This window comes from Pezoporus occidentalis, unplaced genomic scaffold (genome assembly GCF_034315485.1).
Source record: "Pezoporus occidentalis ecotype Australia unplaced genomic scaffold, CSIRO_AGI_Poc_V1 ctg29, whole genome shotgun sequence".
NCBI classification, from domain to species: domain Eukaryota; kingdom Metazoa; phylum Chordata; class Aves; order Psittaciformes; family Psittacidae; genus Pezoporus; species Pezoporus occidentalis.
In genome coordinates, this window is record NW_026914829.1 from 6,142,578 (window position 1) to 6,161,003 (window position 18,426).

Here is an 18,426-nt window from a genome sequence, read left to right on the forward strand (position 1 = left end):
ACCTACACAGAATCCAGGCTCCATGGATGTCCTAGCCTGAGAAGTCATTTAGCAGTCAGCTGTTGCAGACTTTATCCTCTGCCCTCACTGGACACAGCTAGAAGCAGAGTGGGCAAAATGACCTCAGTTCTGCTTTCTCAAAGTTTAACTTTGGGCAGTGATTCCCTACCTTTGTGAGCCTCAGTGTGCTGCACCCCCTCTTAAGTTTCTTTCTGGTACCCTATAACCCTTTGTCATCAAACCTTTCAGTAAAAACACAGTCAGTAAAAACACAAGTTGCTGACCTATTAGCACAATTTCTCTGAAATACTGCTCCGTGGGAAACCTGTGAAGGACAAGGCTGCTCATCAACTAGCCTTTCAGTTTTCAGTAGAACTGGAGATGATGCTAAAAACTGGGATACCTGTTGTAGAAATCATCTCAGTTCTAGTTCAGATTCCCTACTTAACTCGAGTTCCCTGAAGCTCCATTTATAATTAATGTAAAATGAATAACCCTGTCTGGAGGGCAGTTTTCTCACCGATCTTAGACACCTTATCTTAGGATGAGGTAAATCATCCTTTGATATTCCTTGTTTCTTTCCATTAGCTGTAAAGTCAGACTGGTGTAGCTACAGACAGCTGTAGAATGATTGTCCCAGACCTGTCCTAAAGAAATCGGGTAATCACACAGCTTACCTAATACACAATTTGGTGTCTGTCTTGTGTTTCTGTAGCCCAGCCAGCATGAAGAATATTCAGAGGGACTAACTGCTTTTAACTGCTGCTACTGGCCATCAACACTTGCTAAGATACCTGTGTTCTGCAAGGGGCAATTAGCCAGGAGCAACAACAGAAGAGTGGTGAGCACAGTGAGGTGAATAAAAGCAGGAAGGGGAGTGTTTTCTTTGTCCCAGAAACCTTAGTTCCTGCCCAGTCACACACAGCCCATCCTGTCTTTCACATACCAGGAGAAATGCTCAATATTAAAAAGGGATTACAGTTTGGAACAAAAAAAAAATTATCAGATGTTTCTCTGGTAAAAGAAAAATAATAAAATCCAGATGAAGAAATATGAATAGCAATGTTTTTTCATCTTACACCTTTCTGTCTGTTCAATCTAAATCAGGCAAAACAAAAGATTTGGAATTTCTGCTTCCTAGAAGATGTCAGACTGTGATGACTCTGATGCTGAAATGGACAGTAAAGCAGAATGCCATTCTCATGATAGGGACACCAAATGGCATCCTGAGCCAGAGAGATGTACATCTCCTCAGCGCTTAGCAGGGTTCTGCTCTTCTTGGGAGAGGTACTGCTTTTCTTTTCTTCCTCCCATTGGTTGCAGTAGCAGCTTCATTGCTCCGATTCCCAGCTCTGAGGCTGTTCTGTAGGTCTGGCCTACCTGGTAGCTGGAGCAAATTCTCTGCTCCTCAGTAAAATTTGCCAGCAGATCACATTAAAAATTAATTAGCCTAGTCTCAGGGGGTTGATTCTTGTCAAGTGAAGCTACAGAATTTCTTGTTTAAGAGGGTTAGGAATCGTTTAACAAAATTGTTATTTCACCCAAATGAAACACTCAACCCATACCCTATGGACCAAGAGGCTTTAAACCTTCCTAGATAATGGGCTCAGAACATAGCTCACACAGGGATATGCAGGGTAGCTTTTACAAGCAAGCAAGCAAGGTAGAACTGTGCAGGTAGTGTACCCATGGCAGCATGGAGCTGAGGATGGTGCCATGCTCAGTTATTTACCCGGGCAGTTAGGTGGACTTTGCAGCCTTCACTCACTGAGTCCAGTGGGCACATGTCTAGCACACGAGGTAGGACTTGTGTGCCTACACAATCTAGACTTGCTGCCAGTGTCTATGCAGATGCATAGCTGTTGGTAAGCTATTCTTTTGTGATTTAGATTGGCACAAGGCTGTCTTAGAAAAATATAAACATTGCAGCATCAAAATTCTGAAACTGGCATAGATGAAACTCCATAGCATTCCACCTGTGCATACCAGAGGATCAGACACATAGTGGCAGTAGCTGGTGGTGGTGGTTCCTGCAGTAGCTGGAGCTCAGGTCCATGTCCAAAAGTCAAAATAAAAAAAAACAACCCAAAAGCAAACCAACAACAACAACAACAACAAAAAAATCAACAAAAAAGCAAAGCAAACAAACAAAAACAACAACAACAAAAAAAAAAACAAAAACCCCCAAAACAAAACAAAAAAAGGCAACAAAAAGCACAAACAGAAAACCCAAGTCATTTTGCTCACGCTGTGTTTGACAGCTGAACACTCCTACATAAAATGCTTTTTGGTATTATAACACAACATCCTCAAGAATTGTTTTGATGCTATTGCTGCACAGACAAAATGGTTATTGTATTTCTGCTGAGTAGCCAAAGATGCCTAAACTACTTGTGTATTTGCAATACAAAAACCATATATGCTGTAGGTGTGTTAGGTAGGCTATGTTGTGTACACCCAATGCTAACCCTGGCTGATCTGTCTGTGCGTTAGTTTTCACACATCCCTGTAAAATACCCAAATAGTAGAACTGAATGGAAAGAGCTGGTTGCATCAGGGGCATTATCAGCTTGTAGCAGATAATTCCCAAAACAAATAATAAAACCCCAAAGAATTTGAAGAAGAGAATAAAAACAAACCCTTGCTCTGTACAGTGCTCTGAGATTATCCAGCCATAACCAGCCATGGGTTGTCCCACCACCTGTCTCATCAACATGCATCCATGACTATGAATTGTGAGCAAAACACCTTGTCATCAGCACATTTCTCCCAGAATACTGGTGTGACAATGAGACCTCCTCGTGTACAGGTGTAGGCTATAGCCACCTTTGTGTGCCCAGACAGCAGGGTTTGTGCAGGGCATGGACTAGCACACGGATCTCACCTGACAGAGCCTCTGGATGTGCGTCAGGAACATTCCAAGTGCTCTTGAGTTCAGCAGTGTAGAAGCAGCTTAAGTTAACTGACAGTGTCAGTTGCTTGTGATCAGGATTAAGGGCATCAGAGACTGCTCTAAGCAACATTGCAGAGAAGCTGTGTTTACAAATCTTGTCCAAACTAGGGGTAATCCTCATTAATGCATGTAGTCTCTACTACCCAACTCTCCAGAAAAAGAATATAAAAAACACAACAAAACAAACCTCTTCAGTAAGGGAACATTAAAAAAGCATTTAGTGCAGTCTGAGAGGCACATTCTGCAACCTGAAATGCACACAGAAAGAACAAATCAGAAAAGCCCACAGGAAACAACTTCTGCCTTTTGCTTTGGAAGTCATGGGTCAATGCATTTTTTTGTGCCAAAATTCAAGGCAACCCTGATGCTTAAGGTGAAACCCCTAGAATTTCTCTCCAACGTGGAATAATAGAAAGCAAAATTAAAATTCTGTAACCGTAGCAAAGCTGTAAATGGTTTCTTGAATTCAAAACCTTTCTTTTTATCTTCATTTGGGCATGTAGAGGTTTTAGTGGAAATTAGGTATGTTGGTGCTTGATAAAACTTCGCTGGAGGCTCACCTGAATCTTTTGATGTCAAAATACTCCTTAAATCGTATTTCCAGTGAATTCTTACAATGATTTCAGCTCCCCCAAGGTGTGCCATTTTAATCCTAGGTGTTCTCACTCATCTTCCAGGTTGGGACACACGTTAATAATAACCATGATTATCCCTGGAGTATAATATATACAACACGAGAACTTGCAGTTCTGCTGTCAAGGCCTGTTTTGCTGGAGGAAAAAGAAAATTCTCTTTGAACGCCTTTGAAGGTCATGCTGTGAAAGACTAACTGCCTTTACAATGTGGTTTATGGAGCTTGGCCAATGCACTTGAGGTGTTTTCGGTCATACATCGACATTGTTGCATTTCAAATGGAGGCACACAGTAAATCCTCATTTGCCTAGGAAATTTTCAGAACCTTTCATCTGAAGTTGCTTCAGTGTTGCTATTTTGATTCTTTCTTTTAGGAGACAAAGAGTGTTTCTGGCAGTTTGGTAGCCAGGCAGGCCTTTCAGGAAAAACCCTAGGATCAAGTAAGCACAAGTACAAGGCAGCAGCATATAAACCAATTGGGAAAAGATATTGAGCTAGACTTCTTAAATCAATAGCAGATAGATCCACATTTGTGCGGAAATGGGATGTAGATTCTACATACAACTATAAATAAACCAGAATTTTGAGCTGTGGCATGGTGCATGCAGCTGAACTATCACAGAGTAACAAGAAGACTCCTCATCCCAGCCACTGGCACACGTATGTACTGGTATCAAGTCTATGCTCATATGTATTTCTGTCTCCTGACCGTAAGAGACTGGTCTCAAGTTCTAGACTGCTGGCAACCTTCCCATATGAAGTAGCTTGTATAGATACATGTCAGGCCACATTAGCATCAAGACTCCAGAGGCAAAGAGCCTATTATGCAAGTGGGACCACACATTTTACATTCTTGTTGTTAATCAGTACCCAAAATATCCCAGATAAGCAGCCTTGTCAGTGCTGTCTGATGGGAGCAGCCCAGACCAGGCTGAGTTCCAGACAGCCAGCTACTGACTATGATCATAGATCAGTGCTCCTGTTGCTGCCCTACTCCTGGCCAGTTCACTAGCACAGTCTCAACAACCACGCGCACAGGATGCCTGCAAGAAGGAGGCAGTTTAAAGGGCTAATCATGGGCTTAAAGAGCAGTAGTGGCTTTAATCTGTGTACTTTCACAGAGTCATAATGCAGCTTCAAGTCAGGCAAACATTCTTCAACTCTGCTTCTTCCTAGCTACAGATTATATTAATCTGCCTAACAGGACTATTATGTGAAGTATTATTACTATGAATATATATAAAGCAATCTAAAAATACTATATCAACTCCATGGTATCACTCATTGCAATACAGATGAACTCTTACAGAGCCCTCCAATATAGCTGCACCTTTCAAACCACAGATTTTTCCCCCAAATGCATTTTACAAAAAACTATTTGTCTTTACGTGCTCAGAAAATTAAACAGGAGGAGGAACATTGAAGTTTAAGCACAGAAGCGTAGTTCAGGAAATACTTCTCAATACTGTTTTCTCTCCAATGGGCAATGTTTAGCTCTCAGCCTCAAACCCATAAATAATGAGCAGTAAATTCCCTGTGGGACAGAATCTGTCTTCAGATGCATGAACATACACTATCCTGCACTCTTGTGATCTGACATTTTTCAGAACCATATATTGAAGAGATGTGTAAGAATGGGAACAAAAAGGCAGGCCTCACTAGCAACCATGCACAATCAGTAATTCTTCTTGTTTGTTTATAAAAGTGCAGGTACATGCAAAAAGGCTATTGCTGACTCTGATGAATACAAGTCTCCATATTTAAACACAGTCATGGGGCTCTGTATATACTCTTTAGGGCAGATTAATTAGAAAGAATTGCCAGTTAGCAACTGAAAATTAATTTCCTCTGTTAACACTCTGCTGTATTACACTCACTTGGAATATTAATTCCTCTCATTTTTATGCATCATACATGCTGCCCAAATTCAATGTAGACTGCACAGTAGAAATTCTACTGCTTAAACATTATTTGGGTACACTGATACACCGGTCAAACTTATTCTAAGAGACTGAATCATTTTGAGAAATTCCATTTGCTGGCATTTAAATTGTAGAAACTAAAAACCTAAAAAGATACATCCTCGTTGTCCTAATCACATACCTATTTTCCCTTTCATGAGTCCATTAATATGTATGTTATTCATTAACGCATGGTACAAATTCTAGTCTCCTAGTTAAAACGGTGACCCAAGAAATGTATTTCTGAAGTTAATTTTTATCACATCTTTTATTAAACATTTCTCTCAGTTTATACTTTGAACATAAATACACAAGTTGTATGGCTGATGTTATAAAAGACATTATTATGTGTTAGAAAACATATATAGATACCATAGTGGTTACACTTGCTCCCCTCTTTTCCTAGTATTTTCTATAACTTCTATTTATCTAGAAAAGCAGTATCGGAAAGCAAAATCCAACCTATTTAGCAGCACAGTCTACAACAGCTATAAGGACTATTCGCCAGCTGTAAGAGAAACTTTGGTTCCTGCCTGTTTCCATAATAAGGTAACACCAGTTAGCTAAGTATTAGAAAATAAACATTGCACCTTGTGCTCAGTTAGTTACTAAAAATCTAGTTCATGTCAATGTATATTTATAAAGACATACAGCTTCTGTTTTGCTTCACAGGTAAGATAAGTAGATACATATTTTCAAAATGGCATAATGTAAATGGGGGACCCAGTTCTGCTCTTACTGAAGTCATACTGGCAACAGAGGAGCAGATTTATACTTTGTTTCTACTGTTATTGATAAAACTGAAGAAATTTACATTTCAGCCAGTAGATAGGATGAATTTCACGTTAAAACTCTCATGTGTTACTCCTAGCAGATCCTGTAATAATGCCATGTATGTATTTCCAGTTGAATGTATGGTGGACTCTGCTTATTGCTCCTAAAGATCCGCAAGAGTAGTCCCAAAGGCACAGATGTGGAATCCCACGTCCAAGAAGCATACAGAAAAAAAACTATGGTCTTTTTACTGCAGTGTAGCAAAGGGATACTAGGTTATATATGCTTTATACACAGAAGAATCTTTTAACTTGTTTTTCAATATACATACATTAAACTGTACAAGGTAGTACTTCCACACGGTGGGCAAAGAGCAGCTCCCAGGGCCATAGCTATGGAAGAGCGTAAAAAATGCAACTGGCCTTAATCCCTCAAACTGGGCAAGCCCAGGCAGTAAGCCAGGGAGAAGAGGAAAAGTTTGGGGAAATGTTGCCAGCTGCCTGGCTTAGAGGCACTCTGCCCTATTTATTTTTTTTTCTTGCACCAGGACTCATGCCAATCCTAAGCCCATGCTAACACTGACAATACCCAACTGAAGTCGCAAGATACACAGCAAAAGACACAGAATAAAAGCACAAAACAATAATGAAGACCCTAAGCCTACAATCCCATCTGTAACAAGTGTCCTTCATGACTCATTGAAATTTGTGCTATTATGGCTCAAGAAACCTGTTCTCATAGGAATGTAGGGTGTGGGTAAAACCTCTAAGATGAAACCAGGGTGCTGATCTGATATTTGAAATGCCTGTCTTGGTGCCACCTAGAAGGCAAAGACTGATTGTGCTGGCATTCCCTCTGTCCCATGTACTAGTTGGCAGATGGCAGGAAGACCTGACCTTACTCTGGTGTTCTGTCAAACTTACTAAATCAGCCCAGCCAGTGATTTTGGGGTCACCTTGGTAGAAGTTTGCTTATTAGAGCAAACAGACTGAAAATTTAAGATATACACAAATCTGCTGCAAAATAAAGAAAATAAATTTCAGCAACACTTAATAGTAAAAAACACTATAAAAAAAAAACACAAAAAAAAAAAACCAAACCCCCCTCAAAAAACCCCCAACCCAACCAAAACTTTTTCTCATATCAAACAAAATAATTCAGTCTCTAGTACTGTTTACCCTGAACTGTCTCATGCTGGGAAGCACTCTAATTATGTTTGATGTTGATTTAAACTAGGCAGATTGAAACAAAACATGGTGGAACCAAGGAGCTTGTTCTAGAAGTAGCAGAAATAATTTCAGTGGTACCAAGTAACTTTCCTTAACGGGATATGGAATAATTACGGTAGCAAAGCACCCAGAAGTTTTACTTGATTCCACTCATTACATATATCTGACAAATGTTCTGCTTCAGATATATTTAATTTGCATTTTACTGTTGGGCAGTATTAGAGTTCTTCACATATTCAGCGGAAACTTAATCATCCTCATTTCTCTGCATTTTTCAGTCTATTGATGAGGGAAAAGTATGTTTCCAGTGACTCAATTCAACATGTTATCTGTATTAAACATATTTTGACTGCAGGATGTGTCTCATCACAACATCTTTGTGAGCTGAAAGCTTTGTCTTGTATTTCACATGTGCAGTCAGTAGCGCAAAAAGCAATTTCTGTAGGAATCCCAAATTCAGAGTTTCTTTTGGAAATACATCGATTCATTAAGAAATGACAATTAGGTCTCTTTTTAGAACTCAGCCCTCTAACACTACCAAAGCAACTGCTTCCTCAGCTGAGTGAATGAAGCTGTGCATGCTATTTTCACAATATCTATTTACATGACCACATTTTGCTGAAACTCTGTCTGGAAAGAGGTGACCACCACTAAGATATGACCATATCTCTGCTGTTGTGCTGTGACATTATTTGACTGGCGTTTGCCTGAGGACACAGCACAAATCAATTGATGTAGGGCCTACACCCACAGTAATTACCCTGTACTTCCTATAGATATTCCAATATTAGTATCTTTCTCCCCAGTTAACAATTTCATTATTAATTTACTGGATGTGCATCTGCCTTAAAAATGGCATAGTCCATGTCTAGCTTTGGTACTGAGTTGCCGGGGAGAATGTGTTAACAGCACTACAATGCACAGTGGCCCTGTACCTGTATTTTCTGTTTTCTGTAAGCCATAGCATCTTTTGAACTTTCTCTGTGTAATGAAGGTGAGTCACAGATACATTGCACCTACCAAGAACATGCATTTGCATTTTGTACTGCAACATTTTTAATAATACTGAGCATTAGAAATATTAATAATAATTAAAATCTATTTTCTATGTTGAAATAAACAAATACCAATCAATTAATATAACTGCTTTTGTCCAGACCAAACTCTGCTTTTGATACAATGTTACAAACTATTCTAGTAATTACCAAATTATTATTAGCTTGCATTAGACTATTTATTGTTTAAAAATATTTGCTAATTTGTTAAAATCTACAGTCCATGCAATATGCCAAATTGGAAAATGAAACAACAGCTGATTTACATCGGCAAAAACCTGCATGAGACATGGCATGTGTTCCTTGCCTTCTCTAAGTGCTATAGAACATAATTATGATATTTATAAATGTGAATATAAATAAGGTACAGATTCTAAAACCATTTAAAAGTGTCTAACAGATCCTTTTTGTTCTGAGTATCAAGGACAGCATCAATTGCTGAACATTTTCCGATACCTTAATACTGCAGAATATTCTAAGTATGTAAAGACTATCTTGCAACTCTTAATCCTGTGATCACAGCCTGCTGAAATTGCTTCCAGGTGCATAAAGTCTATCCATTTGGGTCCTAAGCTGGCATCTGCTGTAAAAGGATATCAGATTTTTTTTAACAGCAGAAGGTGTCTTGGATTTAGTTCAATTAGATATTTAATAGTGGGACTTGCCAGACCATCACTGAAGACACTAGTTCATCTTGTCGCTGCTGCTTGGTCTTCTTGTTCACTCTTCTGTGTCCTTGGCCACCAGAAATGACTAATACTGAACTTGCTTTCATTTTTTTGGATCTCTGTCTTTTACTTTTAAATGAGATATTTTGATCTTTCAAAAGCTCATAAATGTTACTGTCTTCTGGCCTGTGTTCTAGGGAACTTGATCCATGAGACATCGTAAGGGATCCAGAAGATGATGACAAGTCACTTTTTTGTGCAATGGATCCTACTGAACCCCCCAGCCAAATTGCCGTGTCATGGGCATTACTAAGGGAAGAACCTAGTCTTTCATTGTGCAGAACGTTCTTTTGGTCATCCTCTTTAGGTTCGGAGCCAGAAGGCAGGCTGTTCCGCGATTTGTTTCTGTTCTTCTTGTTTAGAGATGCAGCCGTTACAAGAAACTTGACTGGACCATTGTGTGCATGATACGACACTATTCCTCTTCCTGAAGCCAAAAGAGAAAGACAATTAAAGAACATTATTTTAGCACATTGTTTCACCATGATTAGTGAAATTTTCTCAGAATAGCGTAACTCTTAAAACCCTATTCTGCCTTGTGTGTACACAATTTACTGGAAAAAATAAGCACAAAAAAAGTAATTTAATGTACCACAAGTGATTTAGGACTGTACTAGTAAATCACCTGAAACATGGCGTTATAAATTTAATTTGACTTACTTTTGTGCTCTGTTCTCACAAATGTAAGACTGAGTTTTCTCCAGTAATCCGTGTTTTTTAATTAATCCTCTTGTCCCTCTGTACCTCTCCGAAATAGAGAGGAACACCTGTTTCACTGTAACAGACCCCTCCACACTATGCAGCAGGAATTAAAACTCATCCTCGAAATGGCTGTCTAGTTACCATGTCAGATTCATAAGGAAATGACCAAACCATTATTTTTTCCCCCTTTTTTTTTAAAAAAAAAAAAGTATTTAAACAGTGGGATGTTTGTGGTCCAAGGAAGATTTACACTGTGCAAATCATTAAAATGTATAAACCCCCCAAATTGTGTATGGCCAAATTCAGAAGCTATAACAATATCAGTATGTGTGGCTTTTACAGCAGAAAAGAAGAGGAAAAAAAGTGGGATTCTACAAAAATAGCTACAATATGGGAAAGAGCTAGGCTATCAAAGGGAAAACCCCATAACCCTACAAATCACTCTGTCCATCCCTAACTCCCTAATGCAGTCCAGGATGTAATAAAACATATCCTGCTTTTATGGGAAGTGCAATGATATAAAGATGAATTATCACTATTGGAAGCAAAACTGGAAAAATTCACAATTTTTCAGTTCAAATTCCAAACACAATATCAAAGAGTATAAAAACAGATCTCTAAATGTAACGTTGATGGATCTGTGAAATATGACAAATTTTAATCCAAAATAAATGCAAGAACATACAGATGATACAAACCACAACAATGAAAATAGACAATGAAAGAATAAAATGACAGATTTTCTGATTCTGCAACTATGCATTTTCTTGTATTGCATTTATTTTCAACTAACATAGGTTCCACATTTATCCTGTGTCATACTGGATTATCACTGCATATTTTGCTGAACACAGAGGATTTAGTTTTCATTTTGCAAAGTTACATAAGCTCTACCCTCTCTCCAAAGAAGTTTCAGACAGCTTGCCTCAAAACCTGCCAGCTTCCCACCACAGTGCAAAGCTTGAGCAGAACTGCGAACCCTAAACATCCAAAACACTGGTGCAAAGCCCCTACTAACCAGACATCTAAAATCCTGCTTCTCCTAGTACCTTAAACATTTGCAAAGTCATACAGCAGCATTCATGCATTTGTATTTCAAATGCAGTAATATGAAGTAACTCAACTCTCCAAAACACAAAAATCTTGATCATTGTCATAAAAATGAAAGATATATTCTTATATATTACAGATCTCCTGTCTGGGGAGAAAGGGCATAAAACCAGTTTACTGAATAAACAGCTAGACAACACACTATGTTTTCAGCATCTGTGTCTCTAAACCTAATGCATCTATTTTCCCCAATTCTGGAAGAAAGGTTATTTGCATTCTCTTTTCATCCCCATATATTTGACTGTACTCCATCAGGATTAATGCCTATCCTATTCTTATGCCCTAAAGAAAAACAGTTGCTCCGGCTCAAACAACTGAGACAAAACTAGACAAGTGTCTGGGTATACTGCAAAGCTCAGGAAGAACAACAAATATCATTTCATCACAAAGCTCAGATATATATCTAAACAATGCAGACAATTTGGTAGGTTTACTTAAACTACTGTCAGAAGAGAAAATAAATCTTAAGTATAAAACCACTGGACTTGATCTGTTTGAAAATTTCACTCACCAGTTACTTTGGGAATCCCCTGCAAGCGTGGCACTGGTAACGCTACTATTATACCCAGGTTTGTTCCAACCATCAATAAGCCATGGCACACCAGGAGGCTGGTCACAGAAATACGTTGCTGCCCTGCAGAGTTCAGGAAGTGCTCTGTTACCTTAGAGCAATAATCTTTGCCTAGATCAAAGTCACTTCAGACACACACACAGTCAGCTGCATCTTCTCATTCAGCAAAGCACTTATCAAAAAGGGAAATATTTTGCTGGATTGTGGTATTAGAACTTTACACACATGAAAATTTAAATACTATTAAATTTCTGAAATATTCTTCCTAAATCTCTAAACCACAGTATCTAAAAGTAGACATAGATTACTCTTAAAAGTACACTTTTATACATAGACTTTGTATATTCTCAGTAATAAAACTGAAAGGCATTTCACTTCACAGTACTCAACAATATATTGCCATAACACATTATACTCAAGACTCAAACCTGTTCACAATTACTTTTTTCTCCTAGTTTTTATTCTGTGAAACTGTATCACAAGTCCTGTCTCCCCCTGTTTGAGTTTGGGTCCCCCATACAAGAATGGCATCAGCATACTGGAAAAAGTCCAGTGGAAGGCAAACAAGGCAAGGAGAGTGGAGCACATAGTGTACAAAGAAAAGTTAAAAGAAGTGCTGTCTGCACCTATGTGATGGGAGGGTGTGCAGAAAACAGACAGATTCCATTCAGATGTGCACAGTGACCCAATCAGACAGATCAAATTTGGAATGTGGGAAATTTGGATTGCAAGTACGGAAAAGCTCCTTCTTTATAAGGGTGGTCAAATACTGCAACACGTTGCTCAGAGGTTGTGGAATCTCCATCCTATCCAAAGATACTAAAAATTTGATGGGACAAGTCCTTGAACAACCAGACCTAATCAGGCCTGCTTCAAGAAGGATGGATGAGATGAACTCCAGAGTAACTTTCCAGTCAAGACTGTTCTATGATTCTGTGATTTTCTACAATATATTATTTATAGGATTGTTATTTTCCTAACGAAAACAAAGGTTTTGCTTGCAATGCTTACTAAATATGTTCAGATGGATTTTCAAAATGGCCTTGACAAGTTTCAGAAATGGAAACTACAGCTTGCCCAAACTTTTTGCCATGGCCTAAGTTTATGTGGAGGAGCATTTAAATTCTGCTGGAATCCTCCAACTTCAAACCCTGCATGTTCTTGCATTTATGATTAACTTTACATGCAAGAGAGGAGTCATTCCCATCTTCACCACAACTTTCAAGTTGTTAATCACTTCATCAGTAAGTAGGGCATTTGGATTCCACATCTGATACAACTTGGATGAACCCACATGTTCCACACTTTGGAAAAGGACCTTAATTATGGTGTATCAGAAATAAATGCATTTTCCATCTCATTCCTTGAAGCTGAGCCAAATCACATCCAAGAATATATGAATCACAGACCCAGTGGGAAAGCAGGGGAGGAGCAGCTTGACTGAAGCCCAAAGCACTCAGCTGGAAAGCAGAAGAAAGACCAGGTCAAGTTTTTCCTCACAGAACTTTACAATTAACCCAGCAATGGTGTGTTGTAAAATACACATGCAGGGCAAGACTTGGAATCCCAGCTCTGTCTACTCAAAACCACATCCTAAAATACTCTAAAGGCATGATGATTAAGTCACCCTCGGCAGGTGTAACAAGCACAAGTAAGCTGAAGAGGTTCCATCTGCTCATGCAGACCTTCACAGATACCTATGTTGTTTTCCATAAACTGTAGGTGTTTATGCTGGAAGGACTGCATCATTCCTCCTCAGCTAAACAGTCATCGATGGTCTATGTCTATAGTAAATCAGAAGCCTTTCGAAGTTTGGAATTTGCTTTTTGATGGGGTCTTTTGGTTGGTTGTTTTGTTTTTGGTGGTGTTCTATTTGGTGTGGTGTGGGTTTTTATTTGTGGGGGTGTTTGGGGCTTTTTGGTTTGTTTTTGGTGTGGGTTTTTTGTTTTTTGTTTCATTTTGTTGGGGTTGGGGGGGGGAATTTGGATTTTTTAAGATATTAATGGGATTAATCTAGTTTCCAAAACAAGGCACAAAAAGCACTCCCTCCTTCAGCACAAAAGGAGTTCAAACTGTGATGCTCAAACACTTCTGTACACGGGAGTTTTCAAAAACTGGCATCTGAATTCCATGGTTTAGAGCTCAGGCTTGGTCAAGTTACATATGACATGCGAGTCCTCTACCACAACCAGTGCCACAGCAAGTGCAAAGTAACTGCAGGTTACCTAACTCTCACTCCATTTTACTTAAAGATTGTTTTGCAAACTACAAACAGATCAAAGTACAATTTTTAAGCTTTTTTCAAAAGCTCCAATTGTACTGTTGCCTCTCAAAGCCCACACAGAAGCATGATGCTCACAATTTAAAACAAAAGATCTTTAATGCTTTTTTAGGCATTTAAAATGTAAAATTTTATACATTATTTCATACTCCAACCCTGAAGCAACTTCTAACCAATAATTTTTACCAGGTAAAACTGGTTATATGCATTGCTGTTTCCATAGGTGAAAACAGCAAATTATCAGCCAGCAACTTAGAATTTTAAACACTGAGCATAACTGCAGGCATGAACCATCTATAGTGAGGTCAAAAGAAAAACCACCTGCTTTGAAATCCTGGAAAGGCAGGAAACATCTGCATCTGAAAATATACTTTGAAATAGCATGTAACAACTAAAAAATATATATAAAAAATTAATTTTTTTTTTAAATACTGAAATACTAGTTCAAAATATTAATTTATCTGCTAGCCAAGGTTTGAAATCATATTCTTTAGTTTGGGGTTTTTTGTGACTTTCTGATATATTTCAAATTCGGAAAAAAAAAAATCCAATTCTGCAGAATGCATTATACAGTAAGCACAGAAATTAACAAAAAGGGAAAATGTTAAACCTAAATGCCAAACCTAATCAAATACTCTAATCTTTAAAGGACACTTTTTAGATCACATTGTCCCAATGCAGACAGCTGTTAAACGCTGCAAATGATCTGACTAGAACAACTTTAGGAAGAACAAAGCCAGCAATTACACTTATACATGGACAAATGGCTTTATTGCCTATGTTTTGCTCTTTGTTCAACTTTCTCATGTCTCAATTACAACCACCACCAGACTGGGTAAATCCTCATATGTTCCCATATAGATCTTCTGAAGCCAGCCATAAGTGGGTAAAAGGGCATACTGGTGCATACCCCCTTACATGACCATGCTGCGTTTACTATATAAAAAATAAGCCTACTGTACAGATCAATTGGGCTGACCTAAAGTTTCCCCCAATATTTTTATCATTTCCCAGTAGTAAAATCATAAACCCACTGCATTTTATGGTCTGACATCTGGTAGGGTGGGGACAAAAGCAAGCTGTAAGCTTCAAAGTAGAGTTTGTTTTCCACGCAGAGGAAATGATACTTCTTTATTTTCTTTGCCTTTCTCATCTGTTTCCAGGAAACACATATACCATTAGGGGATATATGGATATAAACAGAATACAGCACCTTCAGCAGAAATGACCTCTTCGTTGAAAAAGTAACCTGTCATCATCCATACAAGCAATGAAATGATATGTATCAAGGTCACAATAAACACTTTAAAAGGACAAACTCTCTTAAAGCTGAAACAAAAAACATGTTCAAGGATGTTCTTGAATAACGAAATATTGAATGTGACTACGACAAAACAAATGGGCAGCCTATTCATATACAGCATGATTTTGGTTTTGATGCACTGTGATAAAGGCAGCAAAAAGCTGCCTTTGTGGAGATTTCAACCACAGATCACAAAAGATCATAAACACGAAGCATAAACTTGCTTTACAAATGAAGTACACTGCATTAGTAGATATATTTGACTTCAAATGTTAATAGATTTGGTTTTTTTTTCTGCTGTTCAGTATGCCGTCTATTCAGCTAGGAGAGCTGCACTTGGCCACTTGTACTGTTGTTTACTAAATAGTAAAATAAACTGTTACCTGGACCGATAACAATGACACTGCTCTTTTAACCATTCTCTTCATTTCTCATATAGCATTTGTTCTTTTTTGCCGTTTTGTTACAGAACACGAGCTTCTTATACATTATTAGAAAGTATTTCTGATGATATATGAAGTAAAGGTACTGCAGACTGCTCTGGACTAAATATCTACCCCACAGTTACCTCCAGGACACTGGTTTAATTTCCAGTCCTTCATTCCTACACACAAACTTCCCATAACTCCAGAAAGCAAGAGCCCTTCCAGCTTCATTCTTCATAAGTAGACTGCCACAGATTTACAAAGTTACATCCAGCAGATAAAAGATTCTGCCAGACACAGGCCTGCTTTTTGTATTACTAAACCTTGACAAATTGTAAGGACAATCATGCCATTTCCCTTACACTTCATTCCTCTGTGATTCTGTCCTGTGGGATTCTCTTCCTCAAGAGGAGAGGTAAATTCCTTCCTCTCCTCTACAACAAGGAGAGCAGACAGTGGTATTTAGAGCAGCCCTCTCCTAAGAGCAAAACTAGGAAAATCTAATGCTATGAGGACTAGTTACTAAGGTTATGGGAACCTCCTACTCCTCTATCTTAATTAGTTAGTACAGCTGTCCTTTAAATACAGAGCTGCAATTCACAGTAACCATTCCTGACAGCAACAGGATTTTTTATTTCTACTGTATAACAACAAAATTATTCCATCAACTTCAACGAGTGATACTCCTCTTATTTATTTACATTGCTTTAAATGAAGACACAAACAACATCTCCAAGTGGCCTATCTGGTCAACATTACATAGTGTTGTCCCTACTAAAATCTTGGCAAAATAAGTCCAGCTTATTTGGAGTTATACCAAGAGTCTTTTAAGACTCTTAGCAATATTTTGACACCAATTTCTTCTCTTTCATTTTGATAGCAGTTGAATTTTTACTTGTCTGTTATTTTTTTTGCATATTAAAGAATTCCTGACGGATTTCAGAAAACTAGCAGAGCTGTTTCCTTTAAAAATAAAAGTTCTGTAAGTCCTCAGTAAAGGCAAATATGCATCTTGTAAATACATGTCTATTTAATTCCTTTTCTGTTTCACTTTGGGGTTTTTTTGATGATTTTGTTTTTTTTTTTTTTTTTATATCTCAGAATATACTACACAGACCTTGATTTATTTTTTGGCTGCTTTTAGTTCCCAAAGGTCCTTACTGCTGCTTTATTATGTAAATCTCCTAGTCCTCTGACTTTTAGCTTTTGTTGTTGCAGCACTGTAGGGATCATACAAACAGCCACAAGAGCTGCTTTGAAATAACTGAATTTCATTTTTAGAATGGATTCTCCCTTGGAACGTTTGCTGTAATAATATTCTACTCCTGAAACAGATTTCCATTTCCATTCATGGCATGCTGTCTGTAAAGATACTGAGGGAAAAAAAAAAAGGAACTCAGGTAAAAGTGAAACCAAGGAGATATAATTAGCTAAAACTTTCTTAAAGAAGACGGTTTTTTACATCTGCAGTTTTACTGCCATGGCAGTGAACATTAAAGCTAATTTTTATGAAGTTTTTATATGCAGAAAACACATAAGGGAGGCCCTACTTCCCTTCCCCCCCCGCCCCCGCTACAAACAGCAGAACATAATCAAAGTTAATTTTTTTTTATAACTGATTTTGATTTCTTTGCATAACTGATGATTTAATTAAATCACTTATTTGAAGGATGGCCCTTTGCTGCTGCTCAGTGTTGGAACTACAAACACCACATGAAAAAAAACACCCTGTCTAAAACATAATATAAATGGACACAATTTAAAATAGACCTTATTGCAAAGCTAATGCCATCTGAAAGAAAATATGAAAAGAAGATAAAGACTGAGGAAGTGAATCACTTTTGAACCAAGATTTATAGCTAACTGTTGTTAGAATATAATCTCAGTGTGTGAAGTGCTGGCTTCTCCTAGAAACAAAGTGACAAAGCTGGTGCACACATTGCCCATAAAAACTGCAGCAGCTCTGTCCACTGCAGTTTATAAACAGGGAGAAACAGAGAGAATGGTTATCATCTCATGGAGAACTTACACTCAGCCACGCCAGCATCACTTTTCTGTCTATCCCTTTTGCTAGCAATGCCACAGCTCCCACCTGATGTGCTTGCTGATGCTCAGGTCCTACCCATTCATTTTCAAAACTGATACAGGCCAGTGCAACTGTCTCTAATAAGCTTCTGTTTTAAAACTCTTAAAGATCTGTTAAACTTTATCCCAGCAACCACAGGTTCCATCTTTACTTATAAGATCAACCTCTTTATTCAACAAATTAAAGTTCCAACCAGCAAAACACTGAACACACTCGAACTGGCATCATGTGAGTGCTTCAGCTGAGTTCACTGGGACTACAGATATAGCTAAAATTAAGCAAGTGGGTTTTGGTCCAAATCCTAGGCAAATGGACTCCATTATAGTAAGCTCCAGATGCAAATGCTAAACTCTGCAAAGCAAACACATTTTCATGGTAGACTCCATTGTCCTGCTGCTTCAGCCACGAAAAAACACCCAAAGCCCCTACTTGAACAGAAGAATCCACCTGCTTATCTGTATAATTACATTTATAACCTCTGAGGAGGACAGCTGTTACTCAACCAGCTCACTGCACAAATTGCTCTTCTGGGCAAGCAACAGGCTGTGATTTATTAAATCAAATAGTCATGAGACGGTTATCAGACTCAAAGTCCTAGATAGACCTTCTGATTCT

At 38.2% G+C, this 18,426-nt stretch overlaps 1 protein-coding gene and 1 long non-coding RNA gene across 4 annotated transcripts in view; one reads left to right on the forward strand and one right to left on the reverse strand.

The window, feature by feature from the left end:
* The first annotated feature begins 669 nt into the window (after positions 1 to 669).
* Positions 670 to 9,978, forward strand: LOC134167509 (uncharacterized). 2 transcript variants are annotated; one of them, XR_009966206.1, is made up of 4 exons: positions 670 to 855; positions 1,108 to 1,287; positions 5,954 to 6,096; positions 9,698 to 9,978. It is a non-coding gene; the product is annotated as an uncharacterized LOC134167509 (long non-coding RNA). The 2 variants fall into 2 exon arrangements; XR_009966207.1 differs by having other exon boundaries at positions 670 to 841.
* ARHGEF10 (Rho guanine nucleotide exchange factor 10) overlaps positions 5,797 to 18,426 on the reverse strand; it is a 114,058-nt gene continuing 101,428 nt past the window's right edge. For both annotated transcript variants that reach the window (XM_062626221.1, XM_062626222.1), the window contains 2 exons: positions 11,657 to 11,779; positions 5,797 to 9,760 (listed from right to left, as the gene is read on the reverse strand). In XM_062626221.1, coding sequence (XP_062482205.1) covers positions 9,246 to 9,760; positions 11,657 to 11,779 — 638 coding nt within the window. In that variant the 3' untranslated portion in view covers positions 5,797 to 9,245. The remainder of the gene's footprint in view (positions 9,761 to 11,656; positions 11,780 to 18,426) is intronic.